The following is a 20,869-nucleotide window of genomic DNA, read 5'->3' as shown; positions in this document are numbered from 1 at the left end:
TTTACATATTTACTCAAAATGTCAATGAGTTACCTAAAAGAACATTTTGTTACTGTAGTTGTTTTTTTGTTTAATTGTTATTGTCTTTTGTTTTGAAAGTCCGCTCCGGAAGCTAACGTTGATGTGTTGCATTGACATTGACCCGTTCTACTGCAACCTGTATGTAAGCGAGTGACTAACGGATAAAAACAGAACTTTACTCGTGTGCAACATTTTTTTGAAGACTTTTTATCTTCAGCTTTCTCTAACAGGAACCTTGCTTTCTGATCAAGCTCACATCGTTAGATTTTCGGTGTTCAAGTTAGTGTTGGTGTGGACGGAGGTCGACAGAGCTTTAGCTGAAGTCAGTCTACCGACCCGATGCTTTCCCCGGGCAAGACCATCTCCTCCCGGCTGCTGAGGCCGGCCTCGTGGCTTCCTTTTCGTCTGTGTCCTGAGCGGACAGCCGTTAGCTCCATGCAAAAAGGTATCAACAACCAGGAGCAATCTAACCTACCTATTTAAATTAAAGTAGCTAGCATTAAGCTAATCCCAAAGTGACGCAGTTTATTAGGGGGCACAGGAAACCTTATAATACATGTGATCTAATTAAATGTCATTTCACTGTGTCAGAAAAATCACACAGCTATTCGATTTCATTGCTGTATATAAATGAGTCTGAAAGGCCAACTTATAGAAAGAATTGTGTTTATGGGCATTAGTTTTCATAACACTAATGCTTTTAAGTAGTTATGATATGGTGTCTCTTGTATCGTACTTCCATACACGTTTGGTTTACAACCAGAGTATATTTTATATTGCACATATTGACCAAGTCAATCTAATAATAATTATTATCTTTTGTATAAAATTCAATTAGTGCATTAGTTGGTTTGTTGACTTAAAAACTTATTTTCCCAATTGAAAGAAATGTATGTTAACTATTATACTGCTAACGTGTAGTTTTTATTTCTGAAGATGAGTACAATTTAAAACAACAAAAAATGGCACTTTGTATTCCCTAATTTTATAAAGATAGTTGATGAATAAATCAATGACATAGCCAGGCAGGATTCCAGGCTAAGCACTCCAGCTGATTCTTCCATCAGTCAAACTACCATTGTTGTTTTCAGAGTATCTTTATATTTTGAAATATCTGACAATTACCTGATTTTGGGTCAATCATTTAATCAGCTTGGATAGATCAGAAAATATGACAAATAGCTATACTGCATTCAGTAAGAACCTTTTGAAATTATCTTGAACTTGTATAATATCCTGATTGTCTTGGACTTTTTTATAGTGAGTTTAAAATGTGTGAATTGTGTTTTTCACTGTAGAGCTGATCAAGAAACATGAACTGGAGAAAGATGAGCTGCGGCCCCTCTACATGGACTTCCAGGCTACTACTCCTATGGTAACTGTTTCCTGTCAATTATTCAACAAGTTATGATGAGTTGTTTTGCCTTGTATTTGCATTTATAATTTAGTTCTGTATTTTGAAGCTCAATAGTCATGACTTCTGTTCATGTGGCAACAGCTTCAAAGTGCTAATGAGCAAAGAAGCTCTTAAAAAAATCAGCTTCTCCAGCTAACATATCCCATTGTAGGTTGGGTAAGGTTTTCTTTGTGTGACCTTAACTTCCTAAACTTCTTCTTTGTAGTTGATTTATCTGATCATGTGGAAATCCTGTCCATCTTTACTTGGAACAAATTCACTGTTTTATCATTTGAAAGAGATTTGTGCTTCTATTAAAACCTCTCATTAAGATCATTTTTGAAGCAGGCTCAGCACACCATGCAGCTTCCTAAACTAATGGATTATGTGTGTGTTTAACAAGTTATTTTTGGTATATTTAGGATCCTCGAGTCCTGGACGCCATGTTGCCATTCCAGGTGAATTACTATGGAAACCCTCACTCTAGGACACATGCCTATGGTTGGGAGAGCGAGACTGCCATGGAGACTGCCAGAAAGGTATAAAGACTCTCACTCAGGGAGGAAGTAGGAAACAACTTGTAGTATGCAAATACTTCGATAAGAGCTCCCCTACCTTCTGCAACAGAAAATTAATTTGGGGTACAACTTGGTACTTTTGTGACTATTCTTGTGCCCCTATCAAAATCTGCCACTGGATGGGCTGCAGGTCTGATGACATCTCTAAATGGTTTACTTTTAGCAAACCCTTTCTGCTAAATGCAGATTTTCCCTCTGTTGCTTTAGTATTATATCATGTTGTCATGTGAATAAATTGGAATACATTTATGCAATCAATGGGAAAGCTGAGGAAACTCGGGACCATGTTGTGGAAAGTGGTACAAAAATATTGAAAATAGCCACTGATTTTGTGTGTTTTTCCATGAGCAGCAGGTGGCCGATCTTATTGGAGCCGATCCCAGAGAAATCATCTTCACCAGTGGAGCCACAGAGTCCAACAACATGGCCATCAAGGTCCAGTCTTTTTACTTTATTATTTTTACACACACAGACAACCTGAACTCACTTCTGACATGTAGTTTTGTTTTATAGTAAGGAAAAATAATTAAAAAAAAATTTATAACAAAATAATTGCTGCACATATATTAGCATGTACTCTGTTGTGTTCTCTTATGGTTGCAAAATGCTTGAATAGTATGGAAATAATTGATTAATAAGTCAAACTTAAAAATGATGAGATAAAATTAAAGCACACCAAAACCAAGCAAAAATAAAAAAAACATTTTACAAATTAAAATGCAAATTTTAATTAAATTAAGTTTTACAAATTAAGACACGGCACCTCACTCGGTGTTGATCTTTTGTATTCCTCCCTGAAGGGCGTGGCCAGGTTCTACCAGGCCAAGAAGCGACATGTGATCACAACACAGACTGAACATAAATGTGTTCTGGACTCCTGTCGGATCTTGGAGGCTGAAGGATTTGAGGTCACCTACCTGCCTGTCCAGAATAATGGACTTCTGGACCTGCAGGTACACTACAACAGTGTTCACACTGACAATGTCTACAGTGGCTCTCAAATGTGCATACCCATGTTAAATGTCAAAATTTAGTGTTGGTAAAATGTGAGTCTTTGAGAAGACTTTTGACATATTATATGAAATATATCCATGTGCAATTGAACTGAAAGGAAAAAATAGTCCAAAATAGATAAAAGGAAAGACTAAAACTTCCCAGGTTGACCCTGAAGAAGAGTCAGCCACTAGGAATTTCCAACTGCTTTTTTACAAATAACAGCACATACAAATGGCAATACATACTCAGGGCAGGGAGAAAGTAGGAAGCAACTTTGTGTTTGAAGTTATCTATGTTTTTTTCTTATGTACTAGCCAGCTTTGGTCCAATAAAAATAATGACATCTCGAGAGAAAAATTAGAAAAACTTTAGAACTAAATCTGACCATTTTTGTCAAAAACTGAAGACAGTAAATGTTATCACACTCTGATAGATCTGAAGAATCTTTAGAAGTCAAGAAGTAAGATGCTGTCAGGCTGCTCCAATAAAGACTGAATGCTAAAAATCAATCAGAAGCAATTTCAAAGGTTTACAAACTTATGCAAAGGTAAATTAACCTTTTTTTTTAGTTTTCTAACAGATCTCTTTGCTTTAGTTAACTTTTATATCACATTCATGTCACAGTATAAGTTTAAAAAGTGTTTAAATTATTTCTCATAGTGTCATGTTTTTACATCACGAGAATTTCTCTTGGTAACAGAGCGTTTGTGGAATTTTGATAGAGACTGTAGAACTAACTATAAAACCTGTGTGTGTCATTGCAGTTACTGGAGGCCTCCATCCGTCCGGAAACCTCACTGGTGTCCGTGATGACCGTCAACAATGAAATTGGAGTCAAGCAGCCCATCAAGGAAATCGGTAGATGTGGCAGCATATAATAAATGCTTGTTACCACAAAGTAAATCAGCCAACTGCCGTTGCTTGGCTAATGTTATTGGTCTGATCAAGGTTTACTCTTCATCCTGTTTTCAGGTCAGATTTGCCGATCCAAGGGAGTCTTCTTGCACACTGATGCTGCGCAGGCTGTTGGAAAGATTCCTATCAGTGTCTCTGACTGGAAGGTCGATTTGATGTCAATTAGTGGTCACAAGATCTACGGACCCAAAGGTTAGCATAATTAGCATTAGTTGGTTAAGATAATAATGTAAACAACCTGCTTCCATTTCATAACTGTAACAAACCCTTTTGTACCCATATACTTAAACCATTGCATATTTGTTTACTTCTCTTGTTCATTATGGGTTTTGATGAATTATGAGAGAGTAAATTGGTAACGTGCGTGTTTGTTTGCAGGTGTGGGCGCTTTGTATGTGCAACGCCGACCTCGAGTTCGTTTGGAGCCGCTGCAGAATGGGGGCGGCCAAGAGAGAGGTCTTCGCTCTGGGACGGTGCCCACTCCGCTGGCCGTCGGACTCGGAGCCGCCTGCAGCATATCTCAGAAGGAGATGGAGGTAAAATCAGGAAGAAAAACTGAGTGATCAGACCTGATGATTACCTAATATTTGCTTATGTGTTTAGTATGATCATCAAAGAGTGTCCATGCTAGCTAACCGTCTGGTCCAGAAAATCATGTCTGAGATTCCTGACGTTGTCATGAATGGAGACCCAGAACAGCGCTACCCTGGTAATTTTTTTGCTATCCTCACTTACCTTATCTAGTTAGTCTTTTTTTCTAAACTTAAAACCAACTTTAAAGTTTTGCTCTTAAATTCGACCTAAAAGCCTCCGTTCAGAAAGTTTGAAAGAGGAGCATAAAAGACAGTTTTGAACTTAGAGCTTGTTTACTAAAAAACCTGACTGTGTGTGTTTGCAGGATGCATTAATCTTTCATTTGCCTATGTGGAAGGAGAAAGTCTGTTGATGGCGCTGAAGGATGTTGCTTTGTCATCTGGAAGGTCAGACTGCAACCTTTAACAAATGTGAGTTTAAAACTGTATAATGTTGTTACTTTTTTTTTAAAGAGAATAGTGTTTGTGTGATTGCAGTGCATGTACATCAGCTTCTTTGGAGCCATCATACGTTCTCAGAGCCATTGGAGCAGATGAAGACCTTGCTCACTCTTCCATCAGGTATAAATACTAGACAAAGGAGATCTCCGTTTTTTTGGTTATGGGACCTCTATATTTTAATTTCATTTGGGTTATTTATCTAGTGTCAATTCACCAAAAATCTATTAAGAGTCCTGATAAAAACCAGTCCTGTTCAGATCCTGGTGTATAGAATGAGTTATTATAGTCCAGTCATATAAACAGACCCAGACTTATAACTGTAGATGATAAGATTGGATTGGAATGAATTAGTTCTGCATATTTACAGATAAATTGCACTGGTTAATCTTGTGAGAAGTCTTGGAATGAAACTCTATGATCATAAGATCAAATAGAATCCCTTTGCTGCAGGTTTGGTATCGGCAGGTTCACCACAGAACAAGAAGTCGATTACACAGCGGAGAAATGCATCCACCACGTCCGCAGACTCAGAGAGATGAGGTGACCAACTCTTACTTTTCATCTGATTAGGTCTTATTGTTGACTGTAACATATTTTTAAATAATTCTGGCTTCCCTAACCTTCCTCTGTCTCCTCTCTTTTCAGTCCTCTCTGGGAGATGGTTCAGGAAGGCATTGACCTGAAGAGCATCAAGTGGACGCAGCACTAGACCCCACCCACTGCTTGCCGATAACGATTACGGTTCCTAAGAAATTCTTGGGATGGTCCAGCTATTTTATCCTCTAAGCAAACACGCACAAACTTCCTGTCTGACTTGAAGTCTGTTTGTAACTGTAGCTCTCTGTTTTTGTACAAGTTCCTCATGTTGGTCTTTTAGGAGACATTAAGCAACAACACTGCTGTCTCTGATAGTTGTATTCTACAAGGAGGCTTCCACAAAATGTGCAGCTTTATATGATCTGAGATACAGCTTGAAAGCTGAGTAAGCTGAATCCTACAAATCATGATAAGGGATAGAACAATAGAGTACAATGGACAGAATATGTAGTTTGTGCCATTTTTGAGTAAGATGCAAGGAGAGGAAAAATCAATTACGTCATTTAAAATGAATAGAAGCAAAAGGAAAAACTGGCATGTCATGCCAGCTGTTCTTATTTATTTTAATGTACTATAGTGAACATGCATCTACTACCGTTTTATATATAGATGCAGTCATGCTGCTTCAGTATGTATCAGTTAACATTTTTTATATAATATTGATGTAATATTAAAAAAAACATCTGCCTTCAACTATGAGCAGTTTCACTGACCCTGTGGATGAAACGCATGCCCACCACATGACGCTGCCTCCTGTCAAGGTGATGCGTTAATGAGGCTGCCCTTGATCAAATTGAAAAGGGATAAAAAGAAATTAATTTTTGTAAATGTTGATTTCAGTTATATCTGAAAGCAGGTATTTGTATGGGAGTGTTTGCACTCTTTAACTTTTTTTGTTTTTGAAAAAGTAAGTGTTACATGAAAATGGCATATGGATAGGAAACGGTCCACTTCATGGGCAAAAAACATACAGTGTGAATCTAAACACAAGAGACAAAGAGTTTGTCTCATCTCTTTTTTATGATCCATCTGAAGGATTATTCAGTTTTCCCACCAAATAAGCAGGTTGAACCTTCGTCATTGGTTGTCATTTAAAATGTCCACTTCATTAGTTAATGTGGAACATTCATAAGACTGTAATTCTTAATAAATCAACAACTGTGATGAAATAACTTCCAAACAGAAATTTGACAAACATCCATATGAGATGATTAAAGAAATCCAGAAAATTGTTTTCCAAATCAACGCTAGGAAAGCAAATGTAAACATCTCTTTAAGAGATGTATTTTATTCCTAGGCTCCTCCAGCTGCTGTATTTCATTACTCCACAGTTTCTGTTGCTACACAGTGCTTGTTAGTATCCAATAAAATCACTGCTTTATGTTTATGCAATCAAGATTTTTACCAATTTGTGTTTTCTTTTATGCTATTTACACAGGAGGTCATATCACTCTTTCATATTTAACTCTGTTAAAGAGTTAAAGGCTAACTCAAAAGGTCCAACCAGCTCAGCTTTTAGCACCAGTACCTCACTTCCACCTGGCTAGTGTTTGAGTTGAAGTGGAACTGCAAAATATGCCAAAAAATGAGTATATCGTCAACGGCTCACTTGTTTAATAGCTTTAAAACCAAATGACATTGATCAAATGACAACATTGAATATTTTAACACATACACCGTAGGTTAATGCACAGGTTATGATTAAAGGATTCAAAAGAAGAAAAAAAATCAGCTTGTTAAAGAAGATGAAAAAACTTTTTTTGTTCACCATTGAAAAAAACGTAAGAAAAGGAAAAACATCCATTGCTGTATTCACATTCTCCTATCTTTACCTATCCTTTTCTTTATTTGAAATAATTAAATATTTCACTTTCTAACACCATGCTGAGATACATGTTCACATTCCATATTATGCTCCAATATATCCACTATCTTTAGGGTGTTTTCTCAGGTTTTTTGTGTGATGAGACCAACATAAGGTAAAGGCAAAGTGCAAGGACATTTTTTAAAAGAATTGCAAATCTTCATTGTGTCTCTACCAGTTTTTCCACATCTAGAGAATTAAATGTTTATCCATTCTTCTTTGTAAAACAGCTCAAGCTCAGTGAGCTTGGGTGGAGATTATTTGTGAAAAATCAATATTTACATTTAGATGTATTCTCTATTGGTTTGGGTGTAGGCTTTGACTAGACCACTCTAACACTCAATCATTCCACTGTATTTTTGGCTCCTGTTTGTAGCTGAACCTTTGCTTCAGTCTCAAATCCCAGTCTTTTCCCCAAAATTCCAACAAGCTTCACTCTCCTTGCAGAGAGTATATTTTTTATGTTCTATACAAAACAAATAACATGCATTGAAATGTAAAACAGTTAAAGGAATCTGAATACATACAATCTGGATTAAAGTGCAGTGAAATGTCTATAAATTAAACAGTTTTGCTGATGAATTGTACTATTTTCTGACACAAATTAATATTTTAGTTAATTGGCATGGTTTTAAATTTTTCAATAGATTAGAATTTATTTATTGGACGAAGTGAGTTTACCTTAATATCAATATCTATAATCTAAATATTATAAATGAAATCCTTATGAACCACACTCCACTTACGGTGGCAGTAATGCCTACCCGACGTTTTTTTCTTCTTTTTTCTTGCCAGCCGCCAATAAAAATTAAGAAGAGTTTGCTTTAACCAGATTCAACCAGCAGGGGGCGGAGGCTGCACACTCTCGCGTCATTATTGCTGTTATCGCGGTGTTTGCGCCGACATTTCGTGCAGAAACACCCTGCAGAGAGAAGAAAAGACTCCCGTGTATGACTTAAACGTCAGTGTGTAAATTGACAAAATTCCTCGGTAAGAATCCACATTCGACAGGCCGCTTAATGACACTGTCCAGACGGCTCGGAAAGCCCGCGTACTGCTCGGTTTTCAGCTCTAAAACACTCATTAACAGGTTTCACAAGCAGCTATAGCTGCTAATGGGAGGTTAGCCTCGATGGATGCTAATACAAATGAAACACGCTGGTTGGAATTAGTCGATAACGAGTTTTAGAAAATGTGTGCAGAGGATATGTGTCGAAGCTTTGCTCAGTTTCTACAGCATTGACTAAATATTTAGCATGGTTTTGCTCGAAATCTCGTATTTTTTGGTTGCCATTTACCGTTAGCTAGCTAGCCGAAATTCATTATTTTCTTCACGGTACAGCTCACAATGAGGTTAGCTGATTAACGTTTGATTCATTGTGTTTACGGCTGCATACAGGAAGCTGTAAACGCAAACAAAATATTTTTAAAGTATTTTATTCCAAAGTACTTTCATTCAAGAATCCAGTTTGATTAAAATAAAAGGTAAACTGGAGCAGTGATACTGCGACAGACTGGCGACCTGTCCAGTTTGTACCCCGCCTCTCGCCCGGAACGTTAGCTGGAGATGGGCACCAACCCCTCCCGATCCCTCTAAGGGACAAGGGTGTACAGAAAATGGATGGAGCAATGATAATGGCATGTCTTGACTTAATTCATTACTTGAACTTAGACCAATTCTCTAAAGTAATTTATTTCATGTCGTATATGTACATGTAGATTATATAGGGGTGTTGGCAACATTTTCGAAACAAATTAGCATAGGGCTTCTAAACTAAGACTGTGTGTGTAGCTGAAGTTATTGTTTTAAAAGCTTGAATTCTGGGATAATGTATGTTCCCCCATTTCCATTGAATTCTGTGAAAACGTGAGATCCTAAATCGCAGTTTAATAGATACTGGTTTATTTCTCTCTATTTACAAGATTTATCTGTTTGCCCTGAAAGTGCATATATTGCTTCTCATTAATATAGTTTTTTTCTAAAGCAGGGCAAATGCTCAATGCAGTGCAAAAAATACAGTTTGTTATTTTACAGTAAAATAACACATTTGACACACTTGCATTTTGAGCATGATGATACTTTAGCTGAAAAAAGTGGCCCTTGTGGTTCTGCTTTCTTTTTGCTCATTTGTGGTGTGTTTGATGATTAATGTTTACTTGAAAGTACTCTTGTTGGAGAACATAATGCAGGTTCTGAATGGCTTTATATCTTGTATGCATGATTTCAGTTTTGTGTGTAAAGGGACTGAATTACTGAAGATTATTAAATATAACAATTATTTTTATGAAATCCTGTTCAGAATGTGGATGCCAGTGGAGCTTTGTACAAGCAGAGTCAGAAATGATCAGTGACTGCAATAATAGCAAGAGGTTGGAAAAGGCATGTTGATTTGACCTCAGATTTTTTTGATGCTGTCTTATTGTTTTGTCAGAGATTTGGTCTCCATGTTGCGTTGGCATGTCCCTCCTAATGATTTAGTTACTTTAAAAAACATGGGGAGTATTGTTTGTTTTGTTCTCTGATTCTGAATTTGCTGTTTAAAAATAAAAATCTGCATTTTTTTCTTCTTTTTGCAGGAAGTGGTTTTCTGAATCTTTCCAGCTTCATTTTGCATCGCTATTCCTTGAGTATCCAGGGTTGGTTGGATGGTTTCTTCTCCTGGTTTCTACTGTACTTTGGTCTTATTTCTCCTCTTTATGCTGCCTGTTTAGGTACATTGACACCAATGTGAGAGGATCATTACAACTTCAATGAAGATTACTTTTCAAAGCATTCAAAGAATTGTTCTTCACCTCTGTTGTCTTTTGTGTAATCTGCAGTGTAGCGCTTGGTTCTCTGGGGATGATGATGTTGAGCATCATGTTGTGTAGTACACTGCAGGAATGAAGTCATTTTGTATTTTCAACAATTTTAGCTTTGCTTGAATTACGGAGGGCAGTGGCCCCTCAATCTTGAATGGCAATGCAGAGGATCTTACAAGTGGCAAGTTTACTCCATCTTCTGTTGCTCTGCGTGTTTTATTGGTCTTAGCTGCCATATTGCTCTGCTCTTTTCCACTGTTTTTCTGTTCATCAGCTGCTATCTTTTGTTCTTTGCTGATAATCAGTTGTGAACGTTGCTGTGGTTTATATGATGCTTATATTGCTCTGGTTGGCATGATGCTAATGCTGCTCTCAATAAATGTTCCTAAGATTTCTTTTTAAAAATTAACGATAATGCTTCTGTTGTCTACAGAGTTTCTCCTGCTGTCATAATATTAATGTTTGGTTGATATCATAATGTTTGCTGATTAAGATGGTCATTCTGATGTGTTGTACAAGGAGGAGCTAAAGTGCTGTTTGCTGACTCAGATGTATGAATATGCATATCTGTAAGATTTTGCTGAGTGCCTAATTGTGAGATAACTCCAGGGGATTTTTTGGTGTTGAGATCTGGTTTCATCAGAACTTGGCTGAGTCCTTTGGATTTCTGGGGTAACTTTGTTTGTTGCTGTGATTATTTCATCCTTTACAAGTGTTTTAGTTCTTTCAGGTTGGGAGGCTTGTGTCATTAGTTGATTCTCAAAGTTCAGTTTTGATAAATCTTAGTATGTTTGTTCAGTTAAAACTTTTAGGCAATCATACATTAATATGGTATTTTTCACATTTTGAGTCTGATACAGAGTTAGCTGTTGACACTGATTAAATTATAAAATACATTTTGCAAGTTACAGAAACACACCTTTCACTTTTTTGCCCTTCATGTCATTTTGCTGTATGAACAATGTTTTGAACAGGAATGTTTGTTTCTCTGACCCTTTCACCAGGTTTCAGTGTCCTGCAGAAATCCTGTAACTCAGTGAAAGTATACACACTGCTTAGTTGCATTGGTGAGTTTGAACTGCATGAGATTTATTTTTGCACCACATTTGACTAGTTTGAGCAAACAAAGCCGATTTCTCTGCATTACAAGGTAAAAAAAACCCCAAAAACTTTCTCTTAAGAAGAGACAGTTAAGAGTTTTTTTTTTAACTGAAGTCAGTAGTAGGGTTCAGAAACATCAAAAATGTTTAAAACTTTGATAAACCAATTTATCTTAGCTTGCTTTGCTTTGTTGTATGAACTCTAATTATCAGCAATAAAAAGATTTTTAGCACACTTTTCTTGAGTTCAGTTAGTCATTATTTATCAGAAGCAGAGGTAGCATCACACCATGTCTGTAAGAGGAGTTAATTTAAAAAACATACTATTTAAAAAAAGATACAGACAATATTATGTAGTTGGTCTTTTAAGATGTCTTGAATGTTATATTGGTAATCAGTTCTGCTAGAATGACTATTAAGCTACGCCTTCCTGGTATCTGTTGAATTTGGCTCAAGACTGTGTTCCACCTTTTGCTAGTTAAACTAAAAGTTTTCCAAGGTGGTTACAAATTGGTATCTTATGGCAGAGGGCTGTTTCTCCTACCCAAAAAGGTTAAGTACCAAATCAAACAGCAAAAAAAGAAATGTTGAGCAAAATGCACAATAGGAGCTGTCTGTTGTAGCACTCTGACTGAACAGCCAATATGAATGCATACAGAGTACATTGTTCTTTTAAATTTGCTTTTGTGCTTCTGACTTAATTTCGGAACATCTCATTGATACTGTAAATGGTTAACTTGGAATCTTGCAGTAACATCTCGCACACCAAGTGTGGTTCTCAAAATCTGCTAGTTCATCAATATGAAGATTTTATAGATTGGAAAAAGAATGGACTTTTAAGTTTTGGATTAGTCAATGTTTCATTTTGGTCACTAGCTGATTCTCGGTACATCTCTAGTACAGATGTGTTCTCCTTTTCAGATGACTTAGTTCTCTATACACTGGTTTTGTAGCAGGTTTACAATCTGGAAGCAGCTATCTGTTCTGGACTTAAAAGTAGGACTGGGCAATTTGACCTCAAAAATGATATCTCAATGTAATTGGGTTAAATCTCAATATACAGTACAGTATTTGGCCATGATGCCTCTTCTCACCTGAAACAGACACACTTGGTTTTCCAGATGAGCTGGTAGAGAAACATGTGAATGGTACCTTCAGGAGCGTATGCTTCCAGTGACTTGTATGCAGAAGGGTAAATATTTAGAGCCATTTGAATAGCTCACTTGAAATTAATGTTTTTGAGTTATTGCCCAGCCCCACTCAAGACTTTTTAAAAAAGGTCAAGAACCAACAGTAGGCCAGATTGTTATTTTAATTTATTTTCACAACTGTCCGGTAGACTCAGTTCAGTTGGGGTCCGAAATCACAATACTTGTTACATTTTCATCTGGTGCAGTTCGATTTCACACTGCATTGTGTCAAACGAACCAAACCCTTTGAAAAACCTGTTCCCCCCTAGCCTGTGGTGACGCTGCACAAATAATCACTGAAGGAAACTGCACAAAAACCTCTGAAGAAGATACTGAGCACAACTTCCTTCTTCACCAAATGTAAATAAAAATGTAACGGTGTCAAATTTTAGTGGATGTAGTATTTGTCTTGTCTTTGATAAAAGGTCCCGAGCAATTTCTTCTGCTACTCTAGATTTGTGCATTTGTTTTGGTTGTATTTACTCAGAATGCCTTGCACCACAGTGTGCTTCCTGCTTTTGGAGTGGTCTCCAGTCCGCTTGGCAATCGTATTTGAACTGTGCCTGTTCACGTCAACAAAACTGAGATCTACGTTTTTAGGCCAGCCATAGTTCACTCAGAATTCAATTGTGCATTCACCTCCCCCAAAATGAACCAGACTTTCTAAGCAAATGTACTACAGTTTGATTAGAGCTGACCAAACTGGGCTTGTGTCAATGCATCCTAAATGGACTAAGATAAGAAGACTTTTTAAAAAGTGTTTTATGGAGCTGAATGGTTGCTTTACAATGTTGAAAATAAGTTTTTTTTTAAAGGTGTCCAAGAAATTGATCCAGCTTCAGTTTAACTTTAGTACTTGAGGTGTAAAAATGTGTGTTTATTAGCAAAGTGTGACTATATCCTTCTGTTAATGAAATTGTGATTAAATGAGAAAATCTTACTTTGAAAATAAGTTTGTCATTATTCGATGACCCATGAAACGCTTGAGTAAAATAGTACTATAGGTTTTTTCCCCCATTGTCACCAAAAAGTAATCTGTTTATGCCTCATATCACTTTGAGTTACTTTATTTTTGTAGTGTAAGCATCAGGGTAATTTGACATCAGATTGTTAATTTGTGTGCTTTAGGTTTTCTACAAGCTAAACACATTTGCTGGATTAAACAGAAGGTACTTATTATCCAAACTGTCTTAAGATGATTTGTATTGTATGAAATGGCTTGTATACCTGTTTGCTTAATATCAATTGATCACGGGTATTTGGCCTTTTTGTCTTAGTGTCTAGCCCCTGAAACAATTCTAAACATGGCAACATTTTGGACTTTATTTTTAGCTTTTAAATTATTGATTTGATTCAGTTATTTGTTGGCATAAAACTACAGTGTGAAATCAGAGTCTTTTGAATATTGGCTTTTTTGAGTTTCTTTTTTCATGCTCATAGCCTCCATTTGTTTTAAAGAGAAAAAAAAAAAATCTAATTTGCTTCTTAATTTGATTGTTTTTTTTCTGAATCAAGATTACCAAACTTGCGAGAGGTTGGCCTTTTAGTTTTTTTCATTTTTAAAGATTTTTTCAAAGTGATGCGTTTTTTTTTTAAGTTCAAAACACCTCTGGTTTCCAATATGAGAGGCCAAAATAACTTTGCAAAGTTTGAAAAAAAAATGGTTTCTACATTATCAAAAATTTAATGTTACTTGCCTGCATAGTTTGAAGTCTGAAACATTTAGAAACTTCTCTGCTTCCCTCTGTTTTTCATCTGATGGTAGTATTGCTTTCTCCCCAGGTTGTAGGGCTGTTGTTAAACAGTCAATATGGCTGTAGTCATCAGGCTGCAGGGTCTGCCCATAGTGGCTGGGACCATGGACATCAGACACTTCTTCTCCGGCCTAACCATTCCTGATGGGGGAGTTCACATCGTGGGTGGGGAACATGGTGAAGCCTTCATTGTGTTCGCCACAGATGAGGATGCTCGACTAGGGATGATGCGTACAGGCGGGTCCATTAAAGGCTCTAAAGTGTCACTGTTACTCAGTAGCAAGACAGAAATGCAGAACATGATTGAACTTAGCCGCCGTAGATTTGAAGCTGGAGCAGGGCCAGTAGAGATAACGGCACCCACACCTGGAAATGCAAACCGTCAAGCACCGACAGCCTCCATACCCACGGTGCAAAGTGGGGCAGGAGGGAGATCTAGTAGCCATGGGAATCAGGGTTTTACAAACACCCCGGCTTCAGTGACTGCTGTAAGCTCATCACAAGACCAACCAACTAACAAAGCATCAGCAACCATGGCCAATGTGGTACCAAGCTTCCCCAATAACTATAGTTCAACTCCCACAATTTCCACAGCTCTATCATCACTCAATGCTGGTCCTCCACCCATCTCTGTTCTTGCCAACATGCCCTCCATGCCCCCAATGCCCACGCTGCCCACTATTTCAGTTCCTCCTCCAGTGTCCACCCTTCCGCCCGTTCCTTCTGTTACACCTTTATCCCAAGGTCCCCCAGTGCCACCTATAGCCCACCTTCCTCATATGCCCTCTCTACCTCCCTTCAACCCCTCTTTACCTCCCCCAGCAGGACTAGGCTCAGGTCTGCCTCTTGGAACCCCTAATCCCATGTTGTTCAATCCTCTTTCTCCATTGGCCTCACTTGGCCTTCAAGCTCATATGAAAGCTGCAGCAGTTGTTGCCACTGGAGCAGGGGGATCAAACCCTGATGAATTGTATGTTCTCCTCCAAAATCTCCCATTCTCCTGCTCGGAGATGGAAGTCAGGGACTTCTTTCGAGGTCTTGGAGTAGAAGGGGTTCGCCTACAGAGGGATGGGCAGGGTCGACCAAATGGAAGGGCATTTGTCAAATTCTTCTTGCCCCAGGATAGTTTTGAAGCTTTGAAGCGAGGTGGTGGCATGATGGGCCAAAGATTCATAGACATCAGTCCGGGCTCTGAGCATCAGTGGGCCAGCCTCAGTGACAGCAGGATGAGCCATGTGTCTCATAATATTAGTAAATTACATAATGAGCCCCATGATCATCAGAACCGTCGCATCAATATTGGTCCTGGAGGCAGAGATCAACGAGAGAGGTCACGATCTCCTCACAGGCAGGAGTTTTGTGTCTATCTGAAAGGTCTGCCTTATGAGGCCAACAAGAGACAAATTAAGGAGTTTTTCAACAATTTGGCTATTGTAGAAGATAGTGTCTTTATTTCTTATGGCCCAAATGGGCGGGCTACAGGGGAGGGCTTCCTTGAATTTAAGTCAGAACAGGACTACAAGACTGGGCTTGGAGCTCACATGCAATACATGGGCTCCCGCTTTATCCAGGTCCATCCAATCAGCCGAAAAGGAATGCTAGAAAAGATTGACGCTATCCGCAAACGAGAAGCAGGACAAGGTGATGGCAAGAACCCAGATGGCATGAAAACACCAAGGAATTGTGTACACATTAGCAACATTCCCTACAACATTTCCAAGAAGGATGTCCGTGCCTTTTTTGATGGTATAGGCATATATGAGGAAACGCTGAAAGTCCTGACAGATAGTAATGGCAATGGTTTGGGGCAGGCCATCCTACAGCTGAGAACTGAGGAGGATGCTCGCAAAACTGAAAGGCTACACCGCCAAAAACTCAATGGCCGTGATGCCTTTGTCCATCTGGTGACCTTTGAACAAATGAAGGAGATTGAGAGAAATCCTCCACCTCAAAACAAGCGAGGTCAACGCAACCAAAGCCATCAGAACCAAAACCAGCACCAGCAGGCACCACCTAATCCCCAGCAGCCCCAGATTAATCCTTTTGCAGCCATGAGTGGTGATGAATTTACCTTTCTTAGAAACACGATGGGCAACCTCAACAGTAACCCGTTTGTTATGCCATTCTCTGCCCCAGGTAACGGGCTTGCAGGTCCTCCTCCCATGCCTCCTTTGGCAGCAGGGTTAGGGGAAGTAAATCTAGGTGTCGCTCCTCCTCTGGTTCCAGGAATACCTGGCACTCCTATCTTGGAGCCACCTGGTTTTCGCCCTGGAGCTACCGGAGGTGCTCCTTTTGGCCAGGATGGGCTTCGAGGCCTAGTACCTTTTGACAATGCCAATAGAAAGGGAGGTGGAGGAGGACAGAACCGGGGTGGAGGGCCTAACACCACCACCAATAACCAGGGACTTCCAAGTGGTGGAGCAGCAGGTGGACAGCAAGTGTTTACTCCTGGGAACGAAGCCCTCCGGAACCCTTCAGCCCCTGGAGGATCCAACAACCCCAACAATCAGCGTAGTGCTGCTGGTCCAACAATCGTAAAGCTTCAGAACATGCCATTTACTGTAACTGTGGATGAGATAATGGACTTTTTCTATGGTTACCAGGTAGTACCAGGCTCAGTCTGCTTACAGTTCAATGATAAAGGCATGCCAAATGGTGAAGCAATGGTGGCTTTCCAGAGCCAAGATGAGGCTACTGCTGCAGTAATGGAACTTAATGACAGACCTATTGGAGCACGTAAAGTTAAAATAAACCTGGTTTAAATATTATTAATAAATGACTGTAAATAAGATTTTACATTCGTCTGGATCAACAACTCTGACTAAACCACAACCATGATTGATTCTGAAATAAGCCAATTGTCAAGAACCTTGTTGAGACCTTCAGCTCAGTGACTGTCATTATCAAAACTCCTCCTTTGTGTAGATACCTACAGGTAAGCCCTGCCATTTGCAGGCTGTCCATAAAGGACTGTAATCCATATATTTTTTTGGTTATTTTTCTGCATTTGCTCCACTGACTTTGCTTCTACAAACCCACAATGGTTGCGAATATGATGGTTATAATGATATTGGCAGGATTTTGGTCCTTCCATATTATTTTCACTGAGAGTGTAGCTTTTTTTTTTCTCGTCATGTTGTCTACAGTCATCTGTCTTTCTTTGCTATGATAACCTTATTGTAAAGTGTCAAACATTGTTGCTGTATGTGCTTAATGCTCTGCTGCTGTGGTTTGAAATATACATGCTCTGTTGCTTGGTAAGTTGAACAACCACAGTATGATGCTGTGATAAAATGTTTGTTTTTTTGATATGGTAAAAAATTTACATGCACTGTCGCTGCATTCAAATCTTTACATCCTATGTTGCTTTGTTGAAATCTGCCGCTGCGTTGAACTCATAATCATGTTTAAACTTTGAAATTATGAGAAGCTTTTTTGCTGCGATCAAATGTCTGATCTGTTGCAATGGTGATTATGCTTACATCCCCTATTGTTTATAAAAATAATGCTGATTAAAACTGATGAATTGGTCAGTGTTACCACATAGAGGATGTGGGATGGCAAGACAGTGGAGTTGTGTTTTTCTTTTTTAACAGAGCTGCTAATTTTTTTTTCTGTCACATTTATGATAATGCATTTTTTGAATTATGCTTCCCTGAATACCCCCAATCCCATTTTTGCAGAAAATGTTTTGTAGGTGTTTGGACTGTAGAGTGCTGAGATGAAGTCTGTAGTGTTTTTAGTTTCTTAGAATTATGTTGCTTGTAAGTTCTATCATGATTCTGATGTTTCCACCTTAAAGCTCCTATTTGTTTCTGATATTGCTGTGAACAAATTTGTATGATCGTATTACCATACCTGATGTGGAGTCTCCTTTGCTTTGGCTAATAAATGGACATTCTTCACCTGCAGTGATCTCTTCCAACTGTCTGCTCTTCACTTTCTGATTATGGGAACTTGATTTAGCTTATACTTGTCTGTCTTGAAATACTTAACACAATTCAATATTTTTACCATTTTAAGTCTTTGTTTTTATAGCTTAGTATTGTGTTCCTCCATTCAAAATACTTGCACCTCCTACCCTGGATGTAAACCTTGATTCAGTAAGCTTATCCAATAGATGCTTCTTGTCCTTTGGCTTTACTTTTCACCTGTTGCTTTAAATACTTCACAGCTATACTGCATTATAGTTGACATCTGAAAGTACAGAAAGTTAAATAGCACAGTTTATATCTGTGCAATTGAAGGAGTACTATACTAAACCTTACATTTGTTGGACACTTTATTAGGTTCCCCTGCACTAGTTTGCAATGAGTTTGTCCTTAAGGTCACGGGTTCAGCATCGTCTTTGTTCTTTTTGGCTGCACATCCATAGCACAAATCTGCTGTTCACCACATTCCAACAGGTGGTGTATTGCTTCAAAATCTGTTGACAATGGGGGCCATTGGTATAGAGCAGGGGTGCATAACATAAACTTGTGGGCCATATCCTGCATACTTTAAATGTGTTCCTGCTCCAGCACAGCTCAAATGCTTGGACTGCCCTTTTAGTATGTCCTCAGGTTCTGCAGAAGCCTGGTAATGGACCTACGTTTCATACAGGTATGTTGAATCAGGCAGAGATCTAAAACGCAAGAAATCACCGCTAAAGGACAAACTAAATACCACTGGCATATAGGGCTGAAGATTAATTGAGTTTATTGTGATTAATCAATTGCTATAATTGTCAATTTACTAATCGAATAATTAAGATACAGCCTCTAAAACATCCCATTTGCTGAAAGAACAGCACCTTCATAACAGTAAGCCAAAATAGTACAAAAATATATACATTTAAGATTAAACACCTTTGTCTTTAAATATTTTACCCAGAACTTCTGAAATGGCATAGTTTTAGCTTTACCATTTTGTAAAACAAACAAAAAAATAGCCCAACATTGTAATGATGTTAAGTAGAAAGGGCTGAGCTTTTCACATGTTGGAATTTTCTTAGATACTGTTGCACACCTTGCCACAATTTATCAAGTGTATGCAAATGGATTTATATATTGCATGTTGGGCAAAATGTTTTTCTCATGTAAAAGAGAAATTTATTTATTTTCATTTTTCTTATGCACTAATAGTGCATAAGTGCAATAGTGCATTTTCTAATAGTGCATTAAATAAACTTAAGCTAAATGAAAATTCAGTTAATCTATAAATATAAAAATAGCCAATAGAATAACTGATTACTGGTTGTTGGCTGCACATAGGCTGTTTTTTTTTTTTTTTCCTGCGTTTGTGTTAGTTGTGATTTTCTTGCTGTTAATAAAAACATTATTTAAAATGAGATTACATCAAACCAAAATAAAATGTTTTATAGCACAGAAAAGTGGGTTTAATGGAAAACATGCTTAACACCAGCAGTATGTAACATTTACAAAACATATTTAATACTATCAAGATATTGTGATGGTATGGTGTGAGACAGATGATCTGTAAAAAAATAAATGGAGCTCCTCCCAGTGCTACTATATTACCAGCGCCGTCGGTCACACTTGTGTATGCGCTGCTAAATGTACTAATGCTGTTCTAGCCAGGAAAACTGGTTAACTGTTGTGATCAGTAGCCTTGCTAACTAACTCTGGCATTTGTGGCAAACTCCATTGTGGTGAACCAGCTGTTGTATAATAAAAAGGGGAAGGCTGTGAACAGCATGTACATCAGGATGATTGACAGTGCTAAGACCTTCCTCTTGGCTGTGATTGGTTGTTTCTGACGACCAATCAGAAACAACCAGAAAGTATTTGTAAAAACATTTTTTACGAAAGTTACATACTGCAGTTGTAAAAGCTATGTGAATCCCAGTAGAAGCATTACTGGAAATAGTTTGGTCTGGAGAAGACTCAAGGAGTGTTGAACCTTTAAAAAGATACAAGAGCCATGTCCAACTGACTATACAGTAGATGTGTGCATGGATTATTATTTTTTTAAATCTGTTTAATAAAAGTGAAATGTGGGGGTACAGATGATGCTGTGCTGCTGGTGTGGAAAGAGCAGAGTTTGTGTATTATAGTAAATCCAGCTGGTGGACTTTCAGGATATGACTAAGCGGTGAGTGAGCTTTATTTTTCTTAATGGGACCAGCGAGCTTTTGATCATGCAACTATTGAAATTTAACAGATGGCATATCTTACAGGTGAGTGATGGATACATGAATTATTGAACAGCATTATGATGGTTCTCTTCAGTTGTCAAAGGAAAATTCACAAACAACGTTGAACTTGATCTTGTAAGTGGCAGCCCTGCTAATGTGATAAACAAGCAAATAGGGAATTTGACTGGATGGGACTTAAAAAAGGTGATCTGTAGTTGGCACCCTTGATGTGTTAAAAGTGGAATATGGATTTTAATACTTGTTGACAACTTAAGATCTGCTTACAACCAATGAGAGCTGTTGTTGGTTGCTACAAATAAAAACATACCTTCAAATTTATAATAGAAACTGTCAAAAATGCATTTAATGTGAATGAAAAGTTTAACTATACTTTAGAAAGTTAGCTATTAAGTTTAAGTTTGCTATATATTTTAATACCCGGAAAGTATCAAAAAATAAAAATTATCACAGGAAAATTATTTTATT

At 38.0% G+C, this 20,869-nt stretch overlaps 2 protein-coding genes across 3 annotated transcripts; both read left to right on the top strand.

The window, feature by feature from the left end:
- The first annotated feature begins 119 nt into the window (after positions 1 to 119).
- nfs1 (NFS1, cysteine desulfurase) lies at positions 120 to 6,935 on the top strand. The gene is made up of 13 exons (XM_005811820.3): positions 120 to 466; positions 1,320 to 1,396; positions 1,840 to 1,956; positions 2,347 to 2,430; positions 2,796 to 2,948; positions 3,756 to 3,849; positions 3,964 to 4,098; positions 4,285 to 4,442; positions 4,510 to 4,615; positions 4,805 to 4,886; positions 4,977 to 5,060; positions 5,391 to 5,480; positions 5,586 to 6,935. Exons 1-13 carry the CDS (start codon positions 361 to 363, stop codon positions 5,647 to 5,649), a joined length of 1,350 nt encoding a protein of 449 aa, XP_005811877.1. The 5' UTR covers positions 120 to 360; the 3' UTR covers positions 5,650 to 6,935.
- Positions 6,936 to 8,285: 1,350 nt separating this feature from the next.
- rbm12 (RNA binding motif protein 12) lies at positions 8,286 to 18,158 on the top strand. 2 transcript variants are annotated; one of them, XM_005811821.2, is made up of 3 exons: positions 8,286 to 8,391; positions 11,208 to 11,270; positions 14,276 to 18,158. In XM_005811821.2, the coding sequence occupies exon 3, from the start codon at positions 14,304 to 14,306 to the stop codon at positions 17,007 to 17,009; it is 2,706 nt and encodes a 901-aa protein (XP_005811878.2). In that variant the 5' UTR covers positions 8,286 to 8,391; positions 11,208 to 11,270; positions 14,276 to 14,303; the 3' UTR covers positions 17,010 to 18,158. The 2 variants fall into 2 exon arrangements, with proteins under 2 accessions (XP_005811878.2, XP_023209221.1); XM_023353453.1 differs by lacking the exon at positions 11,208 to 11,270.
- Positions 18,159 to 20,869: the final 2,711 nt, after the last annotated feature.

Source organism: Xiphophorus maculatus, chromosome 20 (assembly GCF_002775205.1).
Source record: "Xiphophorus maculatus strain JP 163 A chromosome 20, X_maculatus-5.0-male, whole genome shotgun sequence".
Lineage (NCBI taxonomy): Eukaryota > Metazoa > Chordata > Actinopteri > Cyprinodontiformes > Poeciliidae > Xiphophorus > Xiphophorus maculatus.
This window is presented reverse-complemented; position numbering and strand designations above follow the sequence as displayed.

Bases quoted from the DNA above. Each gene is read 5' to 3' on its own strand.
- nfs1 (XM_005811820.3), top strand. From the start codon at position 361: ATGCTTTCCCCGGGCAAGACCATCTCCTCCCGGCTGCTGAGGCCGGCC. The intron at 2,949-3,755 runs GTACACTACAAC...GTGTCATTGCAG, and splicing joins ATGGACTTCTGGACCTGCAG to TTACTGGAGGCCTCCATCCG. The intron at 4,616-4,804 runs GTAATTTTTTTG...GTGTGTTTGCAG, and splicing joins CCCAGAACAGCGCTACCCTG to GATGCATTAATCTTTCATTT.
- rbm12 (XM_023353453.1), top strand. From the start codon at position 14,304: ATGGCTGTAGTCATCAGGCTGCAGGGTCTGCCCATAGTGGCTGGGACC.